Genomic DNA, 21536 nt, shown 5'->3' with positions numbered 1-21536 from the left:
AGCCCAGATAACAAGGATGGAAGTACGCAGGAAACTAAGAATAAGAATGTCAAGATGTGGGACTTCCCTGGTGGCTCAGCGGGAAAAAATCCTTCCTCCAAAGCAGGAGACACGGGTTCAATCCCTGATCAGGGAAGATCCCACATGCCACGGAGGAACTAAGCCCATGCGCCACAGCTACTGAACCTGTGCTCTACAGCCGGGGAGCCACAGCTACTGAGCCCACGTCCTGCAATTACGGAAGCCTGTGTGCCCTAATGCCCATGCTCCGAAACAAGAGAAGGCCACCTCAATGAGAAACCTGTGGACTGCAACTAGAGAATAGCTCCCACTCATCACAACTGGAGAAAAGCCTGTGTAGCAACAAAGACCCAGAACATGCACATGTGCTCAGTTGCTTCAGGGTGGGTTCTCGAGAATGTTCCTGGTCTTCTCTGAGCCTCAGTTCTGGAATAAGGTGTAGTAAGTACATGGTCATAATTCAGTCTATCTCCAGAACCAGGGCTTTCTCTGTTTCAGGAGGCTCTGTCACACAAACCCTTTGCCTGACACAGAATACTTTCATGAATGGACATTTACTTTTTGTCAAATTCTTTTCCTGCCTCTGTTGAGATTATCATGCCATTTTCTCTTCTATTCAGCTAATATGCTGAATTGATGGCTTTTTATAATGCTAAACAAACCTTGCATTACTGAGATAAACTCCAGTTAATTGTGATGGATTATCTTTTTTAGAATTGCTGGATTCAATTTGTTAATGTTCTGTTAAGAATTTTGAGATCTTTAAGATCTTGAGGGACACTGTCTGTAGGCTTCTTTTCTGTTTGATGTACTTGGTTTGTTACTCACTAGACTGTGTGAGGCTCCAGGCATTCTTTTTTTTGCCAGGTCTTTGTCTATATAAATAATTTGATTAAAAATTTACTACAAAACCCATGAGCCTATGTGATGCATAGGTAGAAAAGAGATGTTCATGTATTTGTTTATTGTCTTGTTGGTGCACAGGAAGTTTCTTTTCTATTACCCAGCTCTTCGAATTTAAGTCCAGGAATCATTTCTTCCAGTTCTTTATTATCAAATGCATCATTTCTGGTTTATGTCTTACCTCACTACCAGAAATGAAATAGCAATGCTAGTATTACTCATAAAGCTGGAACCTGTTTGCAGAATTACCTCTGCAATTCTCTACTACTACCTTTTATTTAATGCTGATCACACCATTAACTCACAATGTCACATTATCCATCTACCACCCTTGAATACTGGCTTCCAATGCGACACAATAACATTTATTACTATACTTTGTGGATGATGACCACAAACACAAGTCTCACCCCAAGTATGCAGGGAAATGTGAATGATCTTTCTTTTTTTGATGGTGCTCAATGTATGGCTTGGAATTTCAGAGCCTAGATGTAAGTCTTTAGACTGTAATCAGTGCATTTTTAGAATGTAATCTTTCCCAGTGTTGACCACACTGCTGTTTTCCAGACACTGCCACTAGCTGGGAAGAGACGTGGGGAAAGCAAGAAAGGTCATCCCTTTTTGTATAAGGAATGTTCCCTGATCATCTGGCAGGACTAAACCCCAGCAGCAGCAGGGCCACACTAGTCAGAGGTGAGAGGGAGAAATCAATCAGAAAGGCAATGGGTGTGCTGAGCAGTGATTTTCAAGCTCCCAGAGGAGACAGGAGGCAGGAACAACCACTCCCAGAGGACAGCCTGACATGTCATCTGAAGCCTGCAGAAGAGGGTGGGTGACCAACCCCAAGGCCAGAGAGGGGAGTGCGAGGGGTAAAGCACTCTTGCCACGACAGGGAAAGGACACCTGCTTCCTTCAGGGGCTGGACTCGTGTACGACACAGTTGTCAGAATGTAGGTGGGTGAAAGTCGAGGCATTGGTCCAAATATGTGACTCAAACCCAAGGGTTGGCAGTGAACTCTTAGTAGCCCAGAGATCTAAACTTGCTATGTGTCTGACACACGTGCATGCTAAGTCACTTTTGTGGTGTCCAACTCTTTGCGACCTTATGGACTATATAGCCCACCAGGCTCCTCTGTCCATGGGATTCTCCAGGCAAGAATACCGAGTGGGTAGCCATTCCCTTCTCCAGGGGATCTTCCCAACCCAGGGATCCAACCAGAGTTTCTGGTTCTTTATCCTAGTGCCTCCTGGGAAGCCCAATGTGTCTGACATAAGTCAGTCAAAATCAGCATAGCAAGGACATCCCTGGCGGTCTGGTGGGTAAGACTCCATGCTTCCAATGAAGGGGGCATGGGTTCAATCCCTGATTGGGGAAATAAGATGTCACAAGCACAGCCAGAAAAAAATGATCGTATCAGCTTCATTCTGGAGGCCCAATATTTCATGACCCCTCAAAAGCAATATTGTATTAGACAAGGGGAGCAATCTGCTTGCCAGTCCACCTTCCTGGACCTGGAACCTTGCCACGGGCCCTTGGAACCTTGCCACAGGCTCTTGGGTTGACCCTATAGGTGTGAATCCCATAGGCAAATGTGGCATATAATTGAGCCCGGGTGAATAGTAGAGCGTCAGGTAAGAAAAAACGTGGGACCAGGACTCATGAGGGTCCAGGCTCAAGGCACTCTGCCCGGGTGTCATTGCTAAACTCAACTGATCCCAGACACCAGGGGACTCAGAAAATCTTAAGGAGTGCCCTCCCCTCCCAAAGTATGGGGCTTCCTGAGGCTTCAGAGTCCAGAGCTAAGACCTGCTTGCTGGTATCTAAGGGCAGTGTTGGAAGTCAGGGTATGCTGGCCTACCAGAACGAGCTAGGAAGTGTTCCTCCTTCCTCTGTGGTCTATAAGTGTTTATACAGGATTGCTATTCTTCTTGAAATGTTTTTTCCCAGTTTTATTGATATATAATTGATATATAACATCATATTAGTTCAAGGTGTATAGCATAATGATGTATGTATATACTGCAGAATAATTAGCACAATAAGTTAGTATCCATCACCTCACAGAGTTACAATTTATTTTCTTGTGATAAGAATTTCTAAGATTTACTGTCTTTCAAGCACACAATAGAGCATTGTTAACTACAGTTACAATGTGGAACATTAAATTGTCCAGTCTGATTTATCTGATAATTGGAAGTTGGGACCACTTGCACTCATTTCCTCCATCCTCCACTCCCCACTTCCGGCAACCCCCATTCTGTGAGATACTTCTTGAAAGTGGGGATTGGGTATTATTTCTTAAATGTTTCATAGAATTTTCTAGTAAAGAAGTAAAGCCTCCTGGGCCTAGAATTATCTTGGTGAGAATTGAATCAGGAATTAAATTTATTCAACTTTTGTAGGGTATTCAGGTTTTCCATTTCTTCTGGAGTCCATTTGGTAATTTTTGCTTATCAAGAAATTTGTCTATTTTACCTCAATTTAAATTATTGGCATAAATTTGCTCATAATATTCTCTAATTACCTTTTTAATGTCTGTATGTTTCTAGTGTAGGGCAAAATTTCCTGCTTTTCACTCCTAATACTGGTAAATATTTGTCTTCTTTATTTTATTGATCAGTTTAGCCAGAAGGTTATCAATTTTGCTGATATTTAAGAATTATTTAAGAATCATTTTTTAGTTTCTTTGAATTTCTCTATGCTTGTTCATTTTCTGTTTTGTTCCTTTTTGTTCTTAATAGTTCCTTCTGTCTTAAACTTTAGGTTTGTTTTGATTTCTTCTTTTACCTCAAGGCAGAATATTAGAACATTGATTTTAGAACTTTTTTTCCTAAAATAATTATTTGTAGATATGCATTTTCTTCGAAGCACTATTTTAGCTGTAGCACACCTGGGAAGCTTCTATATCCTTACTGATACCTTATTTAATTATTCTATCAATTATGAGAGTATTGACACATCCAACTATAATTATGAATTTGCTAATTTCTTTTTCAAAACTATGAGGCTTTACCTTACATTTTAAAACAACTGTTAGTTGCACACACATTTAGGATTGTTATGTCTTTTTGATGAATTAGCTCTTTTATCATTACATGTTCTGCTTTTTTCTTGTTAGTGTTCTTTGTTATGAAGTTTATCTTGTCAGTTATTAATCTACTTCAGCTTTCTTATGACTAGTGGTGCATGGTATATCTTTTAATCCTTTTATTTTTAGCCTGTAACTTTATTTTAAAAATTAATTTCTTGTAGGCAGAATATAGTTTGGTCTTACCATGTTTCTCAGCAAGAAGATTCCTATCTCTTATAGAAATATTTAGATTCATGAAATTATTAAAAGGTTGGGTTTAAACCTATAATCTTATGATTTTCTATTTGTCTCATCTGTTTTATGCTTCTCCCATTTTCTTGCTTTTCATTAGGTTATTTTTATTAACTATTGAGAAATGATTTATGTATGACAAACTACATTCTCTGAAAATGTGAATTTGATGAGTTTTAATACTTGCATACATATAACGATTCATCCCTACAATCAAGATACAGAAGAGTTTGATAACTGGGCTTTTCAGTATTCCATTTTATCCCAAGGGGCTTCCCTGGTGGCTCAGATGGTAAAGAATCTGCCTGCAATGCAGGAGACCTGGGTTCAATTTACTGGGGGAAGATACCCTGGAGAAGGGAATGGCAACCCACTCTAGTATTCTTGCCTGGAGAATTTCGTGGACAGAGGAGCCTGGTTGGCTTTAGTTCATGGGGTGGCAAAGAGTCGGACACAACTGAATGACTAACATTTATCCCCACAATTGGGTTTATTAGCCATATTTCCTTTTTTTAGTAGCTGCCTTCAAATTACATCTTTAATTTATAAGAGTTTGTCTTCAAAAACACTATACTGATTTCTGAATAATGGAAGAATCTTACAAAGTTTCCTTGTCCCATCCCTTGTGCTATAAGTTTTCATATGTTTTACTGCTATATGTGTGTGCTTTAAACCCACAACATATTGATTAAACACTATCTTTTAAAGAGATAATAATATGAGAAAAATGATATTTAACCACATTTAACCACAAATTTGTGGCATTTCATGTTTTTCATCCAGTGTGGACACTCAAATTCTCATCTGGTATCACTCGCCTCCTGCCTGTACTGCCAGTGTCGTGTTGATGACAGATTTTTTCAACTTTTGTCTCAAAAATGTATTTAATTTTGCCTTAATTTTGGAAATATATCTGTCTGGATATGTAACTCTAGGCTGACAATTATCTTCTCTCAGCACTTTAATGATGTCCTTCCATTTCTTTGGACTTGCATAGTTTGTGAGAAGAAATCTGTGATTCTTAGATGTAATCTTTCTATGTAATCTGACTTTTTTCTATGGATGGTTTGAAGATTTTCTGTTTATGATGTGTTTTCATTAACATGATTATTATTTCTCTTGATGTGATTTTCTTTTTTTTTTTTAATTCAGCAAGGGATTTATTGAGCTCAGATTTGTGACATTATAGTTTTCAACAAAACTGGAAAAATTTTTGTTATTATTTATTCAAGTATTATTTTCTGCTTCCTCCCCATCTCTTCTTTTCTTCTTTTTTTTCCCTGGGATTCTCCAGGCAAGAATACTGGAGTGGGTTGCCATTTCCTTCTCTGGACTTTCTTAGCAGGTCACCACAGTCAGGTCCCCCTATTGTGCAAAAGGTTTCCTGGCACAGGTAGAGCCCTCATGATCTGACTTCTGCCTGCCTCCCCCATATCTTCCTGATACCCACTCCACTTCAGCCACCTCAGCTTCATAAGTGCTCAGATCTGCCCAGCTCAGTCCACCTGGCAGATCCTCCTATGTGCTGTTTCTGCCTGGAACAAGTCCCCCTAGAAGGTGGATCCATTCAAATCTAATATCCTCTGGGATACCTCCTGACCATGCTCTCTAAAATACCAGTCTGTCACTGTACTCTCACCTTCTCTGTTTTTCTTAAAGTGTTCATCGCTCTCTGAAACCACTTCATGAGCTTAATTTCTCACTTGTAAATTGTCTGCCTCCTCCCATGGGTATAGGCTATATGTGGGCTGAGATCTTACCTGACTGGCTCACAGCTATATCCCAAGAGGCTGGAATGCCTGGGATTCTGTTTGCCCTTAATAAATATAATAAATATTTGTTGTACGAGTGAATGAGTAGCAAACCCTTAAACTCTTTAATGTTCAATTATCCAGAAATTCTACTTGTGAAAGTTTACAGAAGCAGACAAGGTGATGCTAGAGGAGTGTTCATTGTAGCATCATGTTAGTTCCAAACTGGAAACAATTTCTCAGTCCAACAGGAGAGGATTAATTTATAAACAGTCAATGCTGTATTCATACATTAAATACTTTACAGCTATTAAAATATACATGGTAAACTGTTACTTGAAAACAGTATGGTGGAACTAGTCACAATATATTATTGACTGAAAAAAGCAGGTTATAAGACACAATGTACTATAACAATCCATTTAAAAAATAGCATATTTATTGTATGTTCAGAAAAAACTTTGAAAGATATAAGGTTCACCAAAACTTGAATCATGGTTTTATCTGAGATGTGGGATTATGATTCATTTTAAACCTTTTTCTTTGTGTTCCTCTGTATTTCTCAAAATTTCTATGATGAAAACATAGCACATTTGTAACTTAAAATGTAATAAAACATGTTGTTGCCTTCTGTAAAAAAAAAAAAAAAATAAAGATAAGACTTCAATTATATATTGTTCCACAAGTTACTGAGACTGTGTTCACTACCCTCCACCCCCATCTTCCTATTCTTTGTGCTTCAGGATGTATAATTTCGATTGCAATGCCTTCACATTCACAGATCCTTTTCCTCATACATTCTCTAATCTTCTGTTAATCCCATTCAGTATATTTTTCATATGTAAAAGTTTTGCTTGTATTTTTTTTTTTGCACCTTCCCTTTGTCTCCCAGTTATGTCAAATTTCTGGGTGACTTCTTGACATATAGAGTATATTTATAATTATGATAAATTTTGTCTCGAGTGCTGGATTTTTGTTTGTTTTGCTCTTGGTTAAAGATCATTGTGCTTTTTCTCTCAGGCAGTTAAGTTTCTGAGTTAAATAATTTTGAAGTTACTTTTAATGCTTTTAAAGAGTTGGACTTGAATAAAATGTATTCAAGGTCTGTGACTCAACCTGACCCTTCAAGCCCCTTCTGTTCAAATGAGGTCTATTTACTCTGGCTAGTGGGAATATGAATTAGTCCTGGCCTTACACAAGCTCTTGGATTTATTCAGCTTACGTGTGTGTATGCTCAGTTGCTTCAGTCAAGTCCAACTCTTTGTGACTTTATGGACTGTACCTGCCAGGATCCTCTGTCTATGGGATGCTCTGGGCAAGAATACTGAAGTGGGTTACCATGGCCTCCTTCAGGCAATCTTCCTGACCCAGGGATTGAACTCACGTCTCTTGCATCTCCCGCATTGGCAAGTGGGTTCTTTACCACTAGCACCACCTGGGAAGCCCCTAATCAGCTTACAGATCCTCATTAATTGTTCTTTTTCTCAAACTGTAGAGCTTCATTGTGTTCATGTGAAGACTGATACTCAGTCAAAGACCAGGAAACTCTGCAGATTCCTCGAGCCCCTTCTTTTCAGAGCTCTCTTATGTCCAGTACTCTTTCCACAAATTCGAGCCACCTCAGTCTCCTTGAACCCTGGGCTCCTTAGCTTAGTGAGACTGCTGCACATTGGTTGAGATTCCCACTCCCAGTGCTATAATCTGGGAATTGCCTCCAGGCAGAAAGCCAAGGCCATCATAGGGCACATATAGTTAATTTCCCTTTCTTTAGCGATCATAGCCTTCAGCAGCTCTGTTGACCAACGTTCAAAAATCAGTACTTTTATTATATTTTAACAATCTTTTCTAGTTTACAGTTGTGGGGGAGATAATTCCAGATGCTATCACTTCTTCATGGCAGGAAGTGGAAATTCCCCACAGATACTTTCTTTCAACTTTGCCTTAATTTCCTACAAAAGTGCAGAATATATGCTGCAGTTTGCCAGTTTCTCTCACAAGTGCAAACTCTGTTTTTGGACATTCTCCCCTTATCCCTACCATGCTCAATTCTCAGAAACTTTTATCCCGGACTTTCAACTAGATTCTCAAAATCAATATAGGAACCTCCTAAATTATAACTTAACTGTTGCCAAGATTAGAGTCTCAAGCTCAGTGAGTTTAAATGGAAAACTCACTTACAGCCACAATGTTATAGGGGATCTGTCTGTGGAAAACCATTTTGTAATATAAAAATTCCAAATTTATATATATATAAAGAGAGTGGTAAAGTGGTGATGAAGGACATTTGTGCTTCCCTGGAAATGCCAACCAGAATCCATGGTTCAGGATAAAACCTGCCAAGTGTCTCACCTTTTGAGAACTGCCTTCTTGATGCCAGTCCCACATTGCGAGCTTTGCTGACAGAAAGCCTCCAACAGAATCAAGTTTCTTAGACTCCACTTCTTTGATCTTTATACAGTAAAGGACACTGGGTAGTCAGGGGTATCAGTCATCTGAAGGAAGGTTCCTGAGTATTAAAATGTCTTTTTCTTCTTTCCCTTACTGGAGAATCTGGGAGACAGGAAGCAGGGAAACTTCTATTTGTTCCTCCCTCTTCTGATGCAATCTGTGTTTCCCAAGTTCCCTCCACCCTCAGCATGAGCTGCGGGGTTGGAGGTAGGGTGGTGTGTCAGAGCATTTGGTGCTGCTGGAGCAGGGCAACCTGGGCTGCCCTCCTTGGCTTGGCCAGTGTTGAAGGATGCTGCCATGGGAGGCAGCTGGGCGGGACAGAAGCAGAACTTCTGGGTGGGCTGCTTGTCAGCTGGGGAATAGGGGAGCAGAGACAGAGAACTGTGCGAGGGTGGGCCCAGGCAGAGCTCCCTAAAGGGCGAACAGTTTCATCCCCACTGAAAGCAGGAGCCAACACTTAAGCCCCTTGGTGTTAGAGTAAGAGGCAGAGCAGAGACTTGCCAGCTCTGATGTCATTTGCTATGTAAGCAGAGCTCCTTTCACTCTCCCCCAGCCACAGGGAAAGGCAGGGTGAGGAGAAGTTTTGACTGTTTGGATTTCAAAAAGCATGGGATTAAATATTAAACCTCAATAGGACTAAGAAATAAGGTGTCTGGCTCAGGCAGGATAGAGGGTTGAGGGCCCAGGACATTTAGTGCTGCTTGAAAATGAATGAATTTCCTTCTTGCAAATGTCTATGTTGAGAAGATTCTATCAAACTTATGAATATGCTTGTGAATGTATATAAAAACAGAGATAGCATTTTAAAAGCTTTTACATTGGGTTTTATTGCACATGCATGCAAAATTCCCTTGAAAGAATATTACTGCATGGATTGATTTGACTGAAGCTTTTAAAAAGGTGTATTTTCTTTTCTTTCTTTTTTTCTATTGGTCATGCAATGCAGCATGTGGGATCTTAATGCCCCAACAAGGGATAGAACCTGCACCCCCTGCACTGGAAGTACAGAGTCTTAACCACTGAACCACCAGGGAAGTGCCTCAAAATGTACATTTTCAGTGAAGCTTGGACATAAGATGGCTACCTCCTTCCTGGCAAAACTCCCTGTTGCAAACATAGACATGTGTTATTACTCTAAAATCCTTTGAATTGTACTGGAAATTAGGGTCATCTGTCTCAAAAATTTTCATTGTTTAGTTGATGAGGAGGCAAAGTGTCCAAATGTCTTTGGATGTTTCCATGGGGATGTCTTCAATGTTCCTCAGCACTTCCATTTCAATAAATCAGAGTCTGCATGACTCTGATGGGCTTGTCAGCACTGGGAAATTGGCTTGGCTTAGTGAAGGACAACAGTGTTGGTCATTCAATGATTAGAAAGTCACAAATATGAGTTCTAGCTATTACCATGTGGCTATGGCTCTGTGTGTGTGTTTAGCATTGCAAGCCTAGCCCACAAAAACATATGAAAGTGCTTAATGATAACATATGATTCTTATTGCTGTTATAAAAAATTATCACAACTTAGTGGGTTAAATTTACTACCTAACAGTTCTGGAGGTCAGAAGTCTAAAAGTAAAGATGCTAATAAAGGTGTAGGGAGGGTCTGGGGAAGAATTTGTTTCCTTGCCTTTTCAAACCTCTGCTGCTGCTGCTGCTGCTGCGTCACTTCAGTCGTGTCCGACTCTGTGCGACCCCATAGATGGCAGCCCACCAGGCTCTCCTGCCCCTGGGATTCTCCAGGCAAGAACACTGGAGTGGGTTGCCATTTCCTCCTCCAATGCATGAAAGTGAAAAGTGAAAGTGAAGTCACTCAATCGTATCTGACTCTAGAGGCTACCTGTAATCTCTGGCTTGTGGCCCCCTCCTTGCATTACTCCAACTTCTGACACCATCCGTGGTCAGATGTCTTGCAGTCACTGTGAACCTCCTGCTCCCTCTTACAAGGACTTTTGTAATTACACTAGATTCACTGGATAATGGGCTTCCCAGGTAGTGGTAAAGAACCCGCCTGCCAATGCAGGAATGCAGAAGACCTGGATTTGATTCCTGGGTTGGGAAAATCCCATGGAGGAGGGCATAGCAATCCACTCCAGCATTCTTGCCTGGAGAATTCCATGGACAGAGGAGCCTGGAGGGCTACAGTCTATAGGGTTGCACAGGTTTGGACACGACTGAAGCGACTTAGCACGCGCACACACACTGGATAATCCAGGGTATCTCCCACATCTCAAAATCCTTAGCTTAATTTTATGTCAAAGCTCCTTTTGCCGTGAAAGGTAAGATATTGAAAGACTCTGGTGATTAGAGGATGTGGATATCTTTGGAGAATGTTACTACCATGTCATAGTAACTAAACAAGCAAAAAATCATATGATCTCATGCTCCTGTAAAATGTTAAATTCAAATTTAGTTTATGATCATGACTTCCTATCTGTCTGTTGCCCTCATTTCCCTGCCTTCCAACCTTATCAAGACTGCCAATTTCTGGGCCACTTTGCTGTGTCCCAAAGTGGGTCCTCGCTCTTTCTCTCCTCCTCAGTTCCTTCCAGACTCCATGGGTCCTCCTTCCAACCATCCTTGCCAATGCTCTTGGCTCTTCCCTGCTTGTTTTTTGTGATACCTCCTCTTCTAAACCAAACTTTCAACTTCTTTATGATGCCTGGCCTGTTGAGGTCCCTTGGAGGAAATTCCCAAACAGTCCTTGTTATCATTAAGGTCAAGTCATGATGTTTGGGGGCCCTCAGCAGGGGCTCAAAAGCTTTCTATGTTTTTATAGTCTGCTGCTTGCTAAGTCGCTTCAGTCGTGTCCGACTCTGTGCGACCCCATAGACGGCAGCCCACCAGTCTCCCCCGTCCTTGGAATTCTCCAGGCAAGAACACTGGAGTGGGTTGCCATTTCCTTCTCCAATGCATGAAAGTGAAAAGTGAAAGTGAAGTCGCTCAGAAGTGTCAGACTCTTTGTGACCCCATGAACTGCAGCCCACCAGGCTCCTCCGTCCGTGGGATTTTCCAGGCAAGAGGACTGGAGTGGGGTGCCATTGCCTTCTCCTAGTCTAGGCCACTCTTTTAGGGTATGTTATAGACTCCAACCCCATTCTCTGTTCTCTCCCTCTCTTCAGACAACTCTTTGAGGAAAAAAATTGAAGCCATTAAAGCCACTAAAAAGAAGTCCGTAAATGTTGCCCTTGTCCTACAAACTCACTTCCAAGGCCCTTTGTCTCTTATTTTCTCCTAAGGCAATCCTTAATATTCACACACCAGGAATATCCGCAATTGATTTGTATCCCCCTTGCAGACTGTTCTATAGGTCTAAGTTCTCCTTTCAAAACGGCATTCTGGGGAATTCCTAGTGGTCCAGTGGTTAGGGCTCCAAACTTTCACTGCAGAAGGCACAGGTTCAATCCCTAGTCATAAGGTCCCCCATGCTTCAGGGTGTAGCAAAAAACAAAACAAACAACAACAAAAAACGGGGGTGGGGGGCATTTTGTAATTGCTAGCTCTACTTCTTTACCATCCACTAATGTCAATGATTCTTCAAATCTCTGGAATCTAGATGCTGTCCCTACAATTTCACTAAATTAGCACCTGACTTACATACAGAAAAATCCAAAGTCAAGTTCATCACCAAACCCATTCCAGCCTAATTCACCTCCATGCTTCTTATTTAAGGAAATGGTGCTCTTATTATCCTGCTCTCATCTTGGTATTCTCTCAATTACCCCACAGTATATCAGCTATGAGATCTGAAGATTCAATTTCTTAATGTATATGTTATATTCAATTTCCTCATATATATGGAATAATCAATTTCCTAAATACACAAATACATTATTATACATATAATATACATACTATATATAACATATACATAATTTCCCCATCTCTATTATAGGATGAAATATTCTTATATTTTCTTATATTTGTATACTTTTTACATTTCATTACTTTATCTGAAATTGTATGTGTTTATGTTTTCTGTGTGTTTTTTAAGAGAGAAATCTAGCTTTCTCTCTTTTTTTTTTTTTTACCAAATAGTTATTCATTTGTTGCAGTGCCTTTCAACTATTTATTATGCCTTTCCTGCTTTGAAATGCTATCTTTATTATTTACTAAATGTGTGTATGTATATATATATATATATACATACACATACACACACACACTAGGATTTGTTTTGGGGTTTGCTTTCTGTTTTATTTTTCTCTCTATTCTTGAGCCATACCATGCTATTTTAATTATTGCATTTTTATATATTCTAATAGCACATGTATGCTTTAAGCGTCCTCTTCAAGGTTTTTCAGTTTTTACTTATTCTTCTGCTAAATGAAAAAAAAAAAAACTTTTGTCAAATTTAGAAAGGAGTTACATTGAACTTATTAATTATTCAGACAAAAAATAATCTTTTTTAAGAATGAAGTCTTCTTTTCCAGAATTTAGTCTATCTTTCCATTTTTATTTGTTTTTAAAAAGCCCCTCAGGAGAAAAAAATATATCATTTTGTCATGAAAAATTACTACTTTACTATAGTAATTATTAGATTTAGGTTGTTAGTATTTTACCTATGATAAGCAAAATTTTGTGCTCTTTTGGTTTATTTTGAGGGGTATATTAAGTCTGAAAAATAATTTGAGAAGCTTTTCATTGTGGTGCATCTTTGGTACAATTTCTTGTTAAATGTTTACCTATTGATTTGCATTAATTAATTATTATTTCTTGTTTCAGAAGTGGAGCTAAAAGCACATCATTCCTCCCTACTCCCTCAAGAACGAGGATGGCAGATTCATCTTTATAAGGCGCACAGGGAAGAGGGTGAAGCATGAACATCCTTTTGAGCACTGGTGGGGTTAAGCCCATGGATCCAAGCCAAGGAGCAAAATCACAGGTAATAATTTTTTTCTTTCACTTGGTGATTAGTAGAGCAACTAGTCGAGTCATCCTGATGGACTCTGCTCCAGGGCAAGCCTGGGGTTTCTGTGGAGGGTCCGTGGGTGCTCTGGCAGCTCCTGGGCTGGGTGGGAGTGTTTTAGCAAATCCTTTGTACTGGTACAGAGAGCCCTGGACATCCTGCCAGAAGTGTGGCCAGAGTTCAGGGCCTGGGGAACTGATCCACCATGGGAAAACCAAACTTAACCGCAAATCTGATCACCGAATCATATTTCAAACCTAAAAGTGGTGTGCGCATTCAGCATGCTGCAGAGAAATGAGTTGTATCAGCTTTAGGTTTAAGCCCCACAGGTGTCAGTTTCTTTAGGTGTTGCTTTGGTGGTAATAATAGGAAAGTGTTATTTGTTAGAGAAGAGGTGTAGTAACAGGGTCCCAGAGGAATTGCCCCAGAAAGCCCTGAGAAATATTCCATTCTTTGAGGTTTCTTCATTCTAAGAGTCAACTGGAGAAATAATTTCCTCCAGTGGTTTTCCTCCTTTCCTGCCTCTTTTTAAACAATATTTAATTTTCCTTTCTGTTAATAATATAAATTCTATAGTTATATAAACTGTTTTTTAAAAACACAAAACTTTTTCACTTTAGGTCAAAATATAACTTTTTTGATGCTGGATGTAGCTCACACAAACATCTCAGAAAAATAACAGTAACACTGTCACAGACATCTTTATCTGGTTTGTGACCTTAAAAGGGAATTTGAGATGACTATTGCTTCTCATAATATGAAATATTTTTATATTACTAATGGTATTATCAGAAATGCTAAAATTTCTCAACTGCCTCAGAGCAACTATGGAGAGAATCATATGAGTTTTTTCTTTGTGTACTATTGAGACAATGTTTTTTCAACAAAAATCATAGTATTAACCCATCCTTGAATTTTTAGAATAAACCTCAGTCTTGAAAAATGATTCCTATAAGTGTTGGGTTTATGTTGCTGATATTTTTGTTAAAGCAAGGAAAAAAAATTTCCCTTTTGCTATGTTGGCTTTGAGGGTTTTATTAATTTTGAAAAATAATTTGGGAAGTGTTTCATCATTTTGTAACCTTGGAACAATATAATAAACATGAGAATTGTTACTTGAAAGTTTTCAAGAACTTGCTCATAAAATACTCTGGACCCAATTCCTTTATTGGAGATAGTTAACTGAACATTAAAAAGATATCCTTCATGAATTTCAATCCATTACAGCTTTCTAATTCTTATTGAATCCATTTTCCTTGAAAATTGCACATTACATGGGTTCTAAGAATTTGTTGCCATAGAACTTTAAAACATATTTTTATAATTAAAAATTTGTTCACATCCGTGCTTGTTTTGCCAAGTATTTTGTGTTTCTTTCTTTTCAGTTAACGTATCAGTAGTTTGCATATTTTAATCCTATTTGTATAGATGAGATACTGCATTTATTAATCAATATATTTATCAATTCCACTTTGTTTCTTGCTGCCTTACTTAATTTTTGCTTTTATTTTTATTCATTCCTTGCTTATATTCCTCTAAGATTTAATGTGTTTTCTGCTATAATACTCTATTTGGTGTGAGTATTATTTAAAAATTATTATGGTCAAAGATTTCTTAAGTTAGCTTTCTTTTTCATGAGTTAGCTTTTTTCTTTTTTGGGTTTATCAGAAAGATCCACATTTTTAAAACAAACGAACAAAAATTATAGGAACTTGAGCTTTCCCGATGGCTCAGTGGATGAAGAATCCAAGTCTCCTGCAATGCAGGAGACACAGGAGACGCAGGTTTGTTCCTGGGTTGGGAAGATGCCCTGAAGAAGGAAATGGCAAGCCACTCCAGTATTCTTGCCTGGAAAATCCCATGGACAGAGGAGCATGGTGGGTTAGAGTCCAAAGGGTCACAAAGGGTCGGACACGACTGATGACTAAGCATAGCAGAGGCTCAATAAACCCATTTTTCGTGAAGTATTAATAATAGAAACAAATAAGAAAAGAAACACCAGTGTGCTAGGGTTTTGAGATGCACCATGTAGACATCGGGCTAGGGGTTACTTGTTGTTTATTAAAGTTATAGCTTGCGTCTAGGAAATGTTCACAAGATTAAATCATGAGATCCAAATACACTCAGGGTTTTGACTAAATCAATGCAATTATTACTAATATTGCCTGTTTAAGACAGTCGTCACATTATTGCAATATGGAACATCCGTCCCATTTCCTCCAGGCTTACGCTTATGTTACTCAGTATAGGAAAAAAATAAATACACAAAATTTTTGCTTCACATCAGCCCCTTTGATTTTCACATATTTTTCAACAAGAAACACAATAGGATTCTTTTCTTCCTTGATTAAATGGAATTACAATTGCAAAAATTAAAATCCAATGACCAATTTCAGTTGTAAAAACTAGAAGAGTCAAAAAAAAAAAAGATGCTATTATCAATAATGATTTTGGGAAGAATTCTTTAAAACACAATTGAGGGGAAGTCATTTTGGAAATATCCATATTCTATTCTTACACATATTTCTCCATAAAAGGTGTTCCCTCCCTCTGGGGCAGGGAGGCAGAGGCTGGTTCCACCATTTTCTTTGAAGCTTCCTCTCCTCCATCTGTGATGCCCAGGGGATAATGAGTCTTCAATCATAGCTCCATTCTGCTCTTCTGTTTAGACTTAGATCTCATTCCAATTTAGGTTTCTCTTTCTCTTCTTCCATACCTAGAAATACAGGCAAAGCACTTTATGTGGACATCAGATTCAGCAGGAGCAGGTTTAAAAGAACTCTCATCTCACCACACTTCTCCCCACCCACCCTTTATGTCCATCTTTTTTCTCCTAGCTAAGAAGGAAAGTTGTTCACAACTTTCTCCAGAAATTTCCTCAGTGACCTCCCTCTCCTTCCTTCCCCCTAAATCGGGACATAACACCTCTGTAACACACCCAGCTCTTATGGCCTCTGGGAGTGAGGAACACAAGTTAGTTCTTGTCTTGTTGAGTTTGCACAGAAATCCCAATCGGACTGCCTTGTAACCAGCTTCTAGTAACAGGAGGTGTGGTGCTGATGAGTTTCAAAGAGACCTCATTTATTTTTATTTTACTCATGACTCTTCCCAAGGCAAGGACTCTGGATTTTCAAAAGTCAAATAATTTTTTTGGTTTGTTTTGTTTTATTTTTATAAGCTCTCATAGAGAGCTTATTAGCCACAAGAACTATTTATTTCCAGACCCACGTGTACTTAAACTCGAGTTCTCCCTTTATTCAACCCAAGCCTGGTAGAACTATGTTTTTCTTCCTGAGAGAGTCATATGTACCGGACTGGTGAGACCTCGCCAGTTGTCTGTAATGAATAGTTAGTGATATTTCATTTTCCTGGAGATGAACATGTTTAGGTCATTCTCATAAATTAAAGTTAAATCTGGCATATGCTCCCCACTTTTTCTCTTTTGCTTCTACTTAAACACTTTTCTCTTAACATCAAATTCTCAGAGCCTTTTTGCTGGAACAAAAGGATCCCATCTATTGCAGGTTTTGTTGGTATTCTTTAAAAAAAAATTAATTTATTTGGCTGCACTGGGTTTTAGTGGTGGCACGTAGGATCTTTTAGTTATGGCCTGCGGAATCCAGTTCCCTGACCAGGGATAGAACCTGGGCCCCCTGCATTGGGAGTATCGAGTCTTACCTGCTGAACCACCAGGCAAGTTCCTGGTATTCTTTTAAAAGTTGCAAGTTCTCTGAGGGCAGAGCCCACTATTTTGTTCCTGATTATATCCTGAGCACCTAACACGGTGTCTGTCTCATGGTAGGAGTTCAAGTAATCTTTATGAGATAAATTAGTAAACAATGACTGTAGAGAAGGGCGAACTAGTGGAAAAGCAGTAGAAGAAAACCTGGAGGGTGATCACAGTGGGGCTTGCGATAGGAGAGACACCCCCGCCCCTTCTTCCGGCCCCCAGCTGCCAGCACCACCTGCTCGCGTGGTCAGGGTGGTAGCGGCGGAATGCGGGTAACATGCTCAGAACAGGTGTCCCGAGACAGTCTTTAAGGTTTGGTTTTCATGACTAAGGAACTGGCAGAGATCTGTAACACTTTTTCCAAAGTACTTCTCAGAAATCATATTAAGGAAAACTTCAAGTTGAAGAGTAAGGACGTGTGAAGGGAGGAGGAGTAGGGCTGAGGGGGAGAAGGCAGGAGATGGCTTGGTTGTTGTTGGGTAACCAAGGCAAAGGCAGGAAAACACAACACAGATTCTGTTCAAAGAGCGCACATGATTTGGGTCCCGACTCTGTCCCATGCTCCCTCTCCTGTGGAGAAGCTAATAACTGCTTGCTTTTCTTTTCAAAGTCTCTTTCCTCCTAAGTGTTCTCCTGCAGATGGGTTGAGTTGGCAGCAACAGTGGAATCTTCAAAAGCGGGGGTGGAGAACAGGGGCTGTTCATTGACCCAGACGGGGAAAATGGCTCCCCACCTACTTTAGTTTGGCAGCTTTGAGGTGGAGGGAAAAAATTAGACAGCTGTAAATAATATTTGGAAGAAGCAGAGGTATAATTTCCACACAACCAGCAGAAAGAAACCTGTCACAAAGCTGAGGCAGGATGTTCTGTCAGAAGCGGAGCGGAAGAGCTGATTGACCTTGAGAGAGTCAGTCACATGGGGTTCCCCCAAGGCTGGGAGAGGGGCCCTGAGGGCAGCGGGACCAACCCTGGAGGTCTGTGTGGGCCTGTGGGGGACATGAGCAGGATGGAAAACTGGTGGGGAGCGAGGTGGACAAGGTGGAGGTTTCTGTCCCATGGGCCTTGCTCTGACCTCCTCTCCTTTCTCCTCTTGGCCTGCTTTCTCTTCCTTCACCCCAAACTTTCACTTTCGGACATTTTCATTTCTGGTCGTAAAAATTTGACTTTAATAAGACTGGTCACTCCAGTCAGATGCACTGAAATTAAAAGAAAGTTTTAGCTTAAGCACAGAATATTTCAGCTGTTTCAGGGTGTACTGTGTCCCCCCTCAAGTTCCTATGCAGAAGTCCTAAGGCCCAGGACCTCAGAATGTGAGAGAAGGCCAAGCTTGTGTCTGGACAACCATCTGCTAAAGAGATGAGGCATATGAGTCATGGATCCAATTTACCACTTCAGCAGAAGCCAGGAAAGACCTGTGGGGGACCCTCCTGTCTGATGATTTGGACCCTCATGAAATTACATGGGAGAACTTTGTGTCAGCAGAAACACCATGAGCCTGGATTGAAAGGGACAGAGACAAGATGAAATGAAGGATGGTTCATCCGAAGGTGGTTCAGGGGTTCACTCCTCCTTGGCCCAAGAGGGCTGCCTGAGAGGGTAGGGCCACACTCCTCCTTCTGATGAGTCCTGAGGATACAGCCTTCAGCCAAAGATTATTCTCAGGCCTTAAACTCGAATGGAATTTGTCCTGCTACTTTCAAACTTGGTTGAGAACTGCGACCCCCTTTTTCCTTAGGATCTCCTTTTTGGAAAGGGGATACATGTTCTATGCCTGTTCCACCACTGTGTTTTGAAAGTAGATACATTTCTGTCTGGTTTCACAGGTTCACAGCTGGATAGCAATTTTGCTTCAGGATGAACCATAACCCAGGTCTTACCCATACCTGATGTAGATGATATTTAAGATAAGATTTTGGACTTTTAAGAGTTGATGCTGGAAATACTTTGGAGGCTATTAGGAATGTATTTTGCATGAATGAAGGACATGAATTTTGCGGGGCAGAAAGTAGAATGTTATGGGCTGAATTATGTCTCCCCAAACTTAAACTCTTGTACCTCAGAATGTGATTCTATTTGTGGACAGAGTTTTTTCTAACATAAAATGAAGTTGTCAGGATGGCCCTAATCAAATATGGCCAATGTCTCTATAAAAAGGGGACATTTGGAGACAGCCCGAATAGGGGAAAATGCCATGTGAACATGAAGACAGCCATCTGCAAGTCAAGGAGAGAGGCCTGGGACAGATCCCTCCCTCACAGGCCTCAGAAGCAACCAACCCTGCCAATACCTTGATTCTGGACTTCCGGCCTCCAGAACCGTGGGATATTACATTTCTACTGTTTAAGCTGACCAGTCAGTGGTCCTTCGTTGCAGCTGCCCTAGCAAACCAATATAACATCCACAAAGCCACTTTGAGTTATTAATATTTTCTTTTGAAAAGAGTAAAATGTTTCATTGTTAATTTAGCCTGTTTTAAGGGATTTTTGTTCATAGTTCATATCAGTTTTGATCTATTTTGTTATTCTGTAAGTTAGATCCATGATTCTGAGTGAAGTTTCTGAGCTCTCCTGTGTCTGGGTTTCCAGTGGCGACATTCTGATGGTTCTCTAGACACCGTACTTGGATTGAATGGTATTGACTCTGCTACCATTTATTGTGGTGGGTCACTTATTTCTGGGTTCAGCTGCCTCTTAGTTAAAAATAATATCGGTTTAGATGATTTCTAATCTAATTTTAATTCTAAGACTCTGTAATAATGCAATTTTTATTTTGAAGTTGAAGCCAACATAACCAAGTGGAGGAAGCTGAGCCATTAAAAATCCCTAATGACGGATCCAAGGAAGGGGGTTCAAATTTGGCATTCTAGCTCCTTGGGGGATTTTGTTTGGAGTGGAGTAAATACAATCAGGATTGTAACACTGTACTTGATTGTACTCAATTCCTTCTAACAGACACACACAGACACACACGCATGACTGCTTTTAATCAGCAATTTCAAATTCAACTACCTACAGAACCAGGCAGCTACTGTGAAGGAGCAAAATGGCCAGGCGAGAACTAGGGAAAACTTAAGAGCCATCGGAAAGGAGGGAAAACTTAAGAGCCATCGGAAAGGGGGCAACTGATACCCAATTCTAATCCATTGCTGCCAGCAGAGAACAGTGGGCTCGGAGTTGCCAGATCTTAAAAACTTGATTAGCTGAGAAATCTGGACTTTATGTGAAATCTCCCAACATTTAAATACTGCTTCAAAAACAAAAATTCCGTGTAGGCCTAACAAAACTTTTTGGCAGGTAAAATTTGGAGCAGGCCATCAGTTTGCAATTGCTTGCTTAAACAAAAAGATGCCCACTTGACACAAAACATCTGCCTTTGGGGAATTAACTGGATGGTTCCATGTAGATAAAATTAATCTCTACATCTGAAATGAGTTACAAAATGTTAGTTGACCTTAACTTGTATCGCTTAAGAGAACGGCACAAATTAAACTGGACAGATCATTAAAAAACAAAAACCCCCCCAAAAACCTTAGCTTCACTATTTATTTTTCATGTCTAACTCAAAGCTGCTAAAGTGCAATATTCTATTAATCTAGACTTGCTTTTTTCTCTCCTAGTTTTCAGACCATCCTCTTTCAGAAGTAGTAGAACAATGAGCAAATGAAGATGGGAATCGAGCTAACAAAGGAGAAGCTGGAGTCACAAGTACTTTCTGAATAACACAGATTGGACATGTTAGCTTAAATTTAAATATGGCCTTTCTCTCAAGAAGCTGAGAAAAGTTTATATTTTGTTCTCAAAATATTTTTGTAAGTTAACTACATACTTTTATAAGTTATCTAATAGAGAAAGATTACAATTCCATTGAACAGAGAAGAAAATTATTAAAAGATTAATTTCTGGTCCACCAAGCTGTAGCCTGAACTGAATACAAATATTTGGCACTTTTCCTAATAGAACACTGCCTAAAATCAAGCCAGCTGCTGAGAAAGGAAACCCTCAAATTCCTCTGGGCCATTCGACACTGGCCAACACCTTGACACATGCAATCTTAGAAGATCCACACACAAAAGAAGTCCAATTCAGTAACATGCAATGACTGGGTTTTATTTGTCTAATTAGATCAACCTCCTGGCATAGTATTTGGCACAAAGCAGGATGCCCAATGTTTGTGGAAGAGGGATCATTTACAGGTGACATCTACAATGTTGTGACTGTATCGGAGGAGCTGCCCAGAGCTCTCTAAGATCCTCAAACCATCTTCCCTTTGGAGGTATTTTCATGCAGGACTCAAATCACTACATACTGTGCTGTCACTTTTTCCACCTTCTCATTTTTATGTTATCTGACAGAGACTTAGGACCAGTTTTGCACAGCTGGGGTTAAGGTTACGTGTCTTGCCAAGATGGAGGCTCTGCCATAAACAGAAACAAAAGAGAAATCAAATCATAGGTTA

The 21536-nt window shown here is 39.9% G+C and overlaps 1 protein-coding gene and 1 long non-coding RNA gene across 4 annotated transcripts in view; one reads left to right on the top strand and one right to left on the bottom strand.

The window, feature by feature from the left end:
* The window catches only part of LOC133254109 (uncharacterized), a 28608-nt gene extending 12995 nt beyond the window's left edge, over nt 1-15613 (top strand). Inside the window, exon 4 of the long non-coding RNA XR_009738572.1 lies at nt 13169-15613. This is a non-coding gene — a long non-coding RNA (uncharacterized LOC133254109). The remainder of the gene's footprint in view (nt 1-13168) is intronic.
* AIG1 (androgen induced 1) overlaps nt 15394-21536 on the bottom strand; it is a 271524-nt gene continuing 265381 nt past the window's right edge. For 2 of the 3 annotated variants that reach the window (XM_061428165.1, XM_061428166.1), the window contains one exon: nt 15394-16068. Coding sequence is in view for 2 of the 3 variants with exons in the window: in XM_061428166.1 (XP_061284150.1) it covers nt 16031-16068 (38 nt within the window). In the remaining variant the exon portion in view is untranslated. Of the gene's footprint in view, nt 16069-21166; nt 21495-21536 lie in introns of those variants that run through there. The other variant, XM_061428167.1, reaches the window with a different exon arrangement.

This window comes from Bos javanicus, chromosome 9, assembly GCF_032452875.1.
Source record: "Bos javanicus breed banteng chromosome 9, ARS-OSU_banteng_1.0, whole genome shotgun sequence".
In the NCBI taxonomy this organism is placed as follows: domain Eukaryota; kingdom Metazoa; phylum Chordata; class Mammalia; order Artiodactyla; family Bovidae; genus Bos; species Bos javanicus.
Note: the sequence above shows the minus strand (reverse complement) of the source record. Positions and strands in the feature narration are given on the sequence as shown.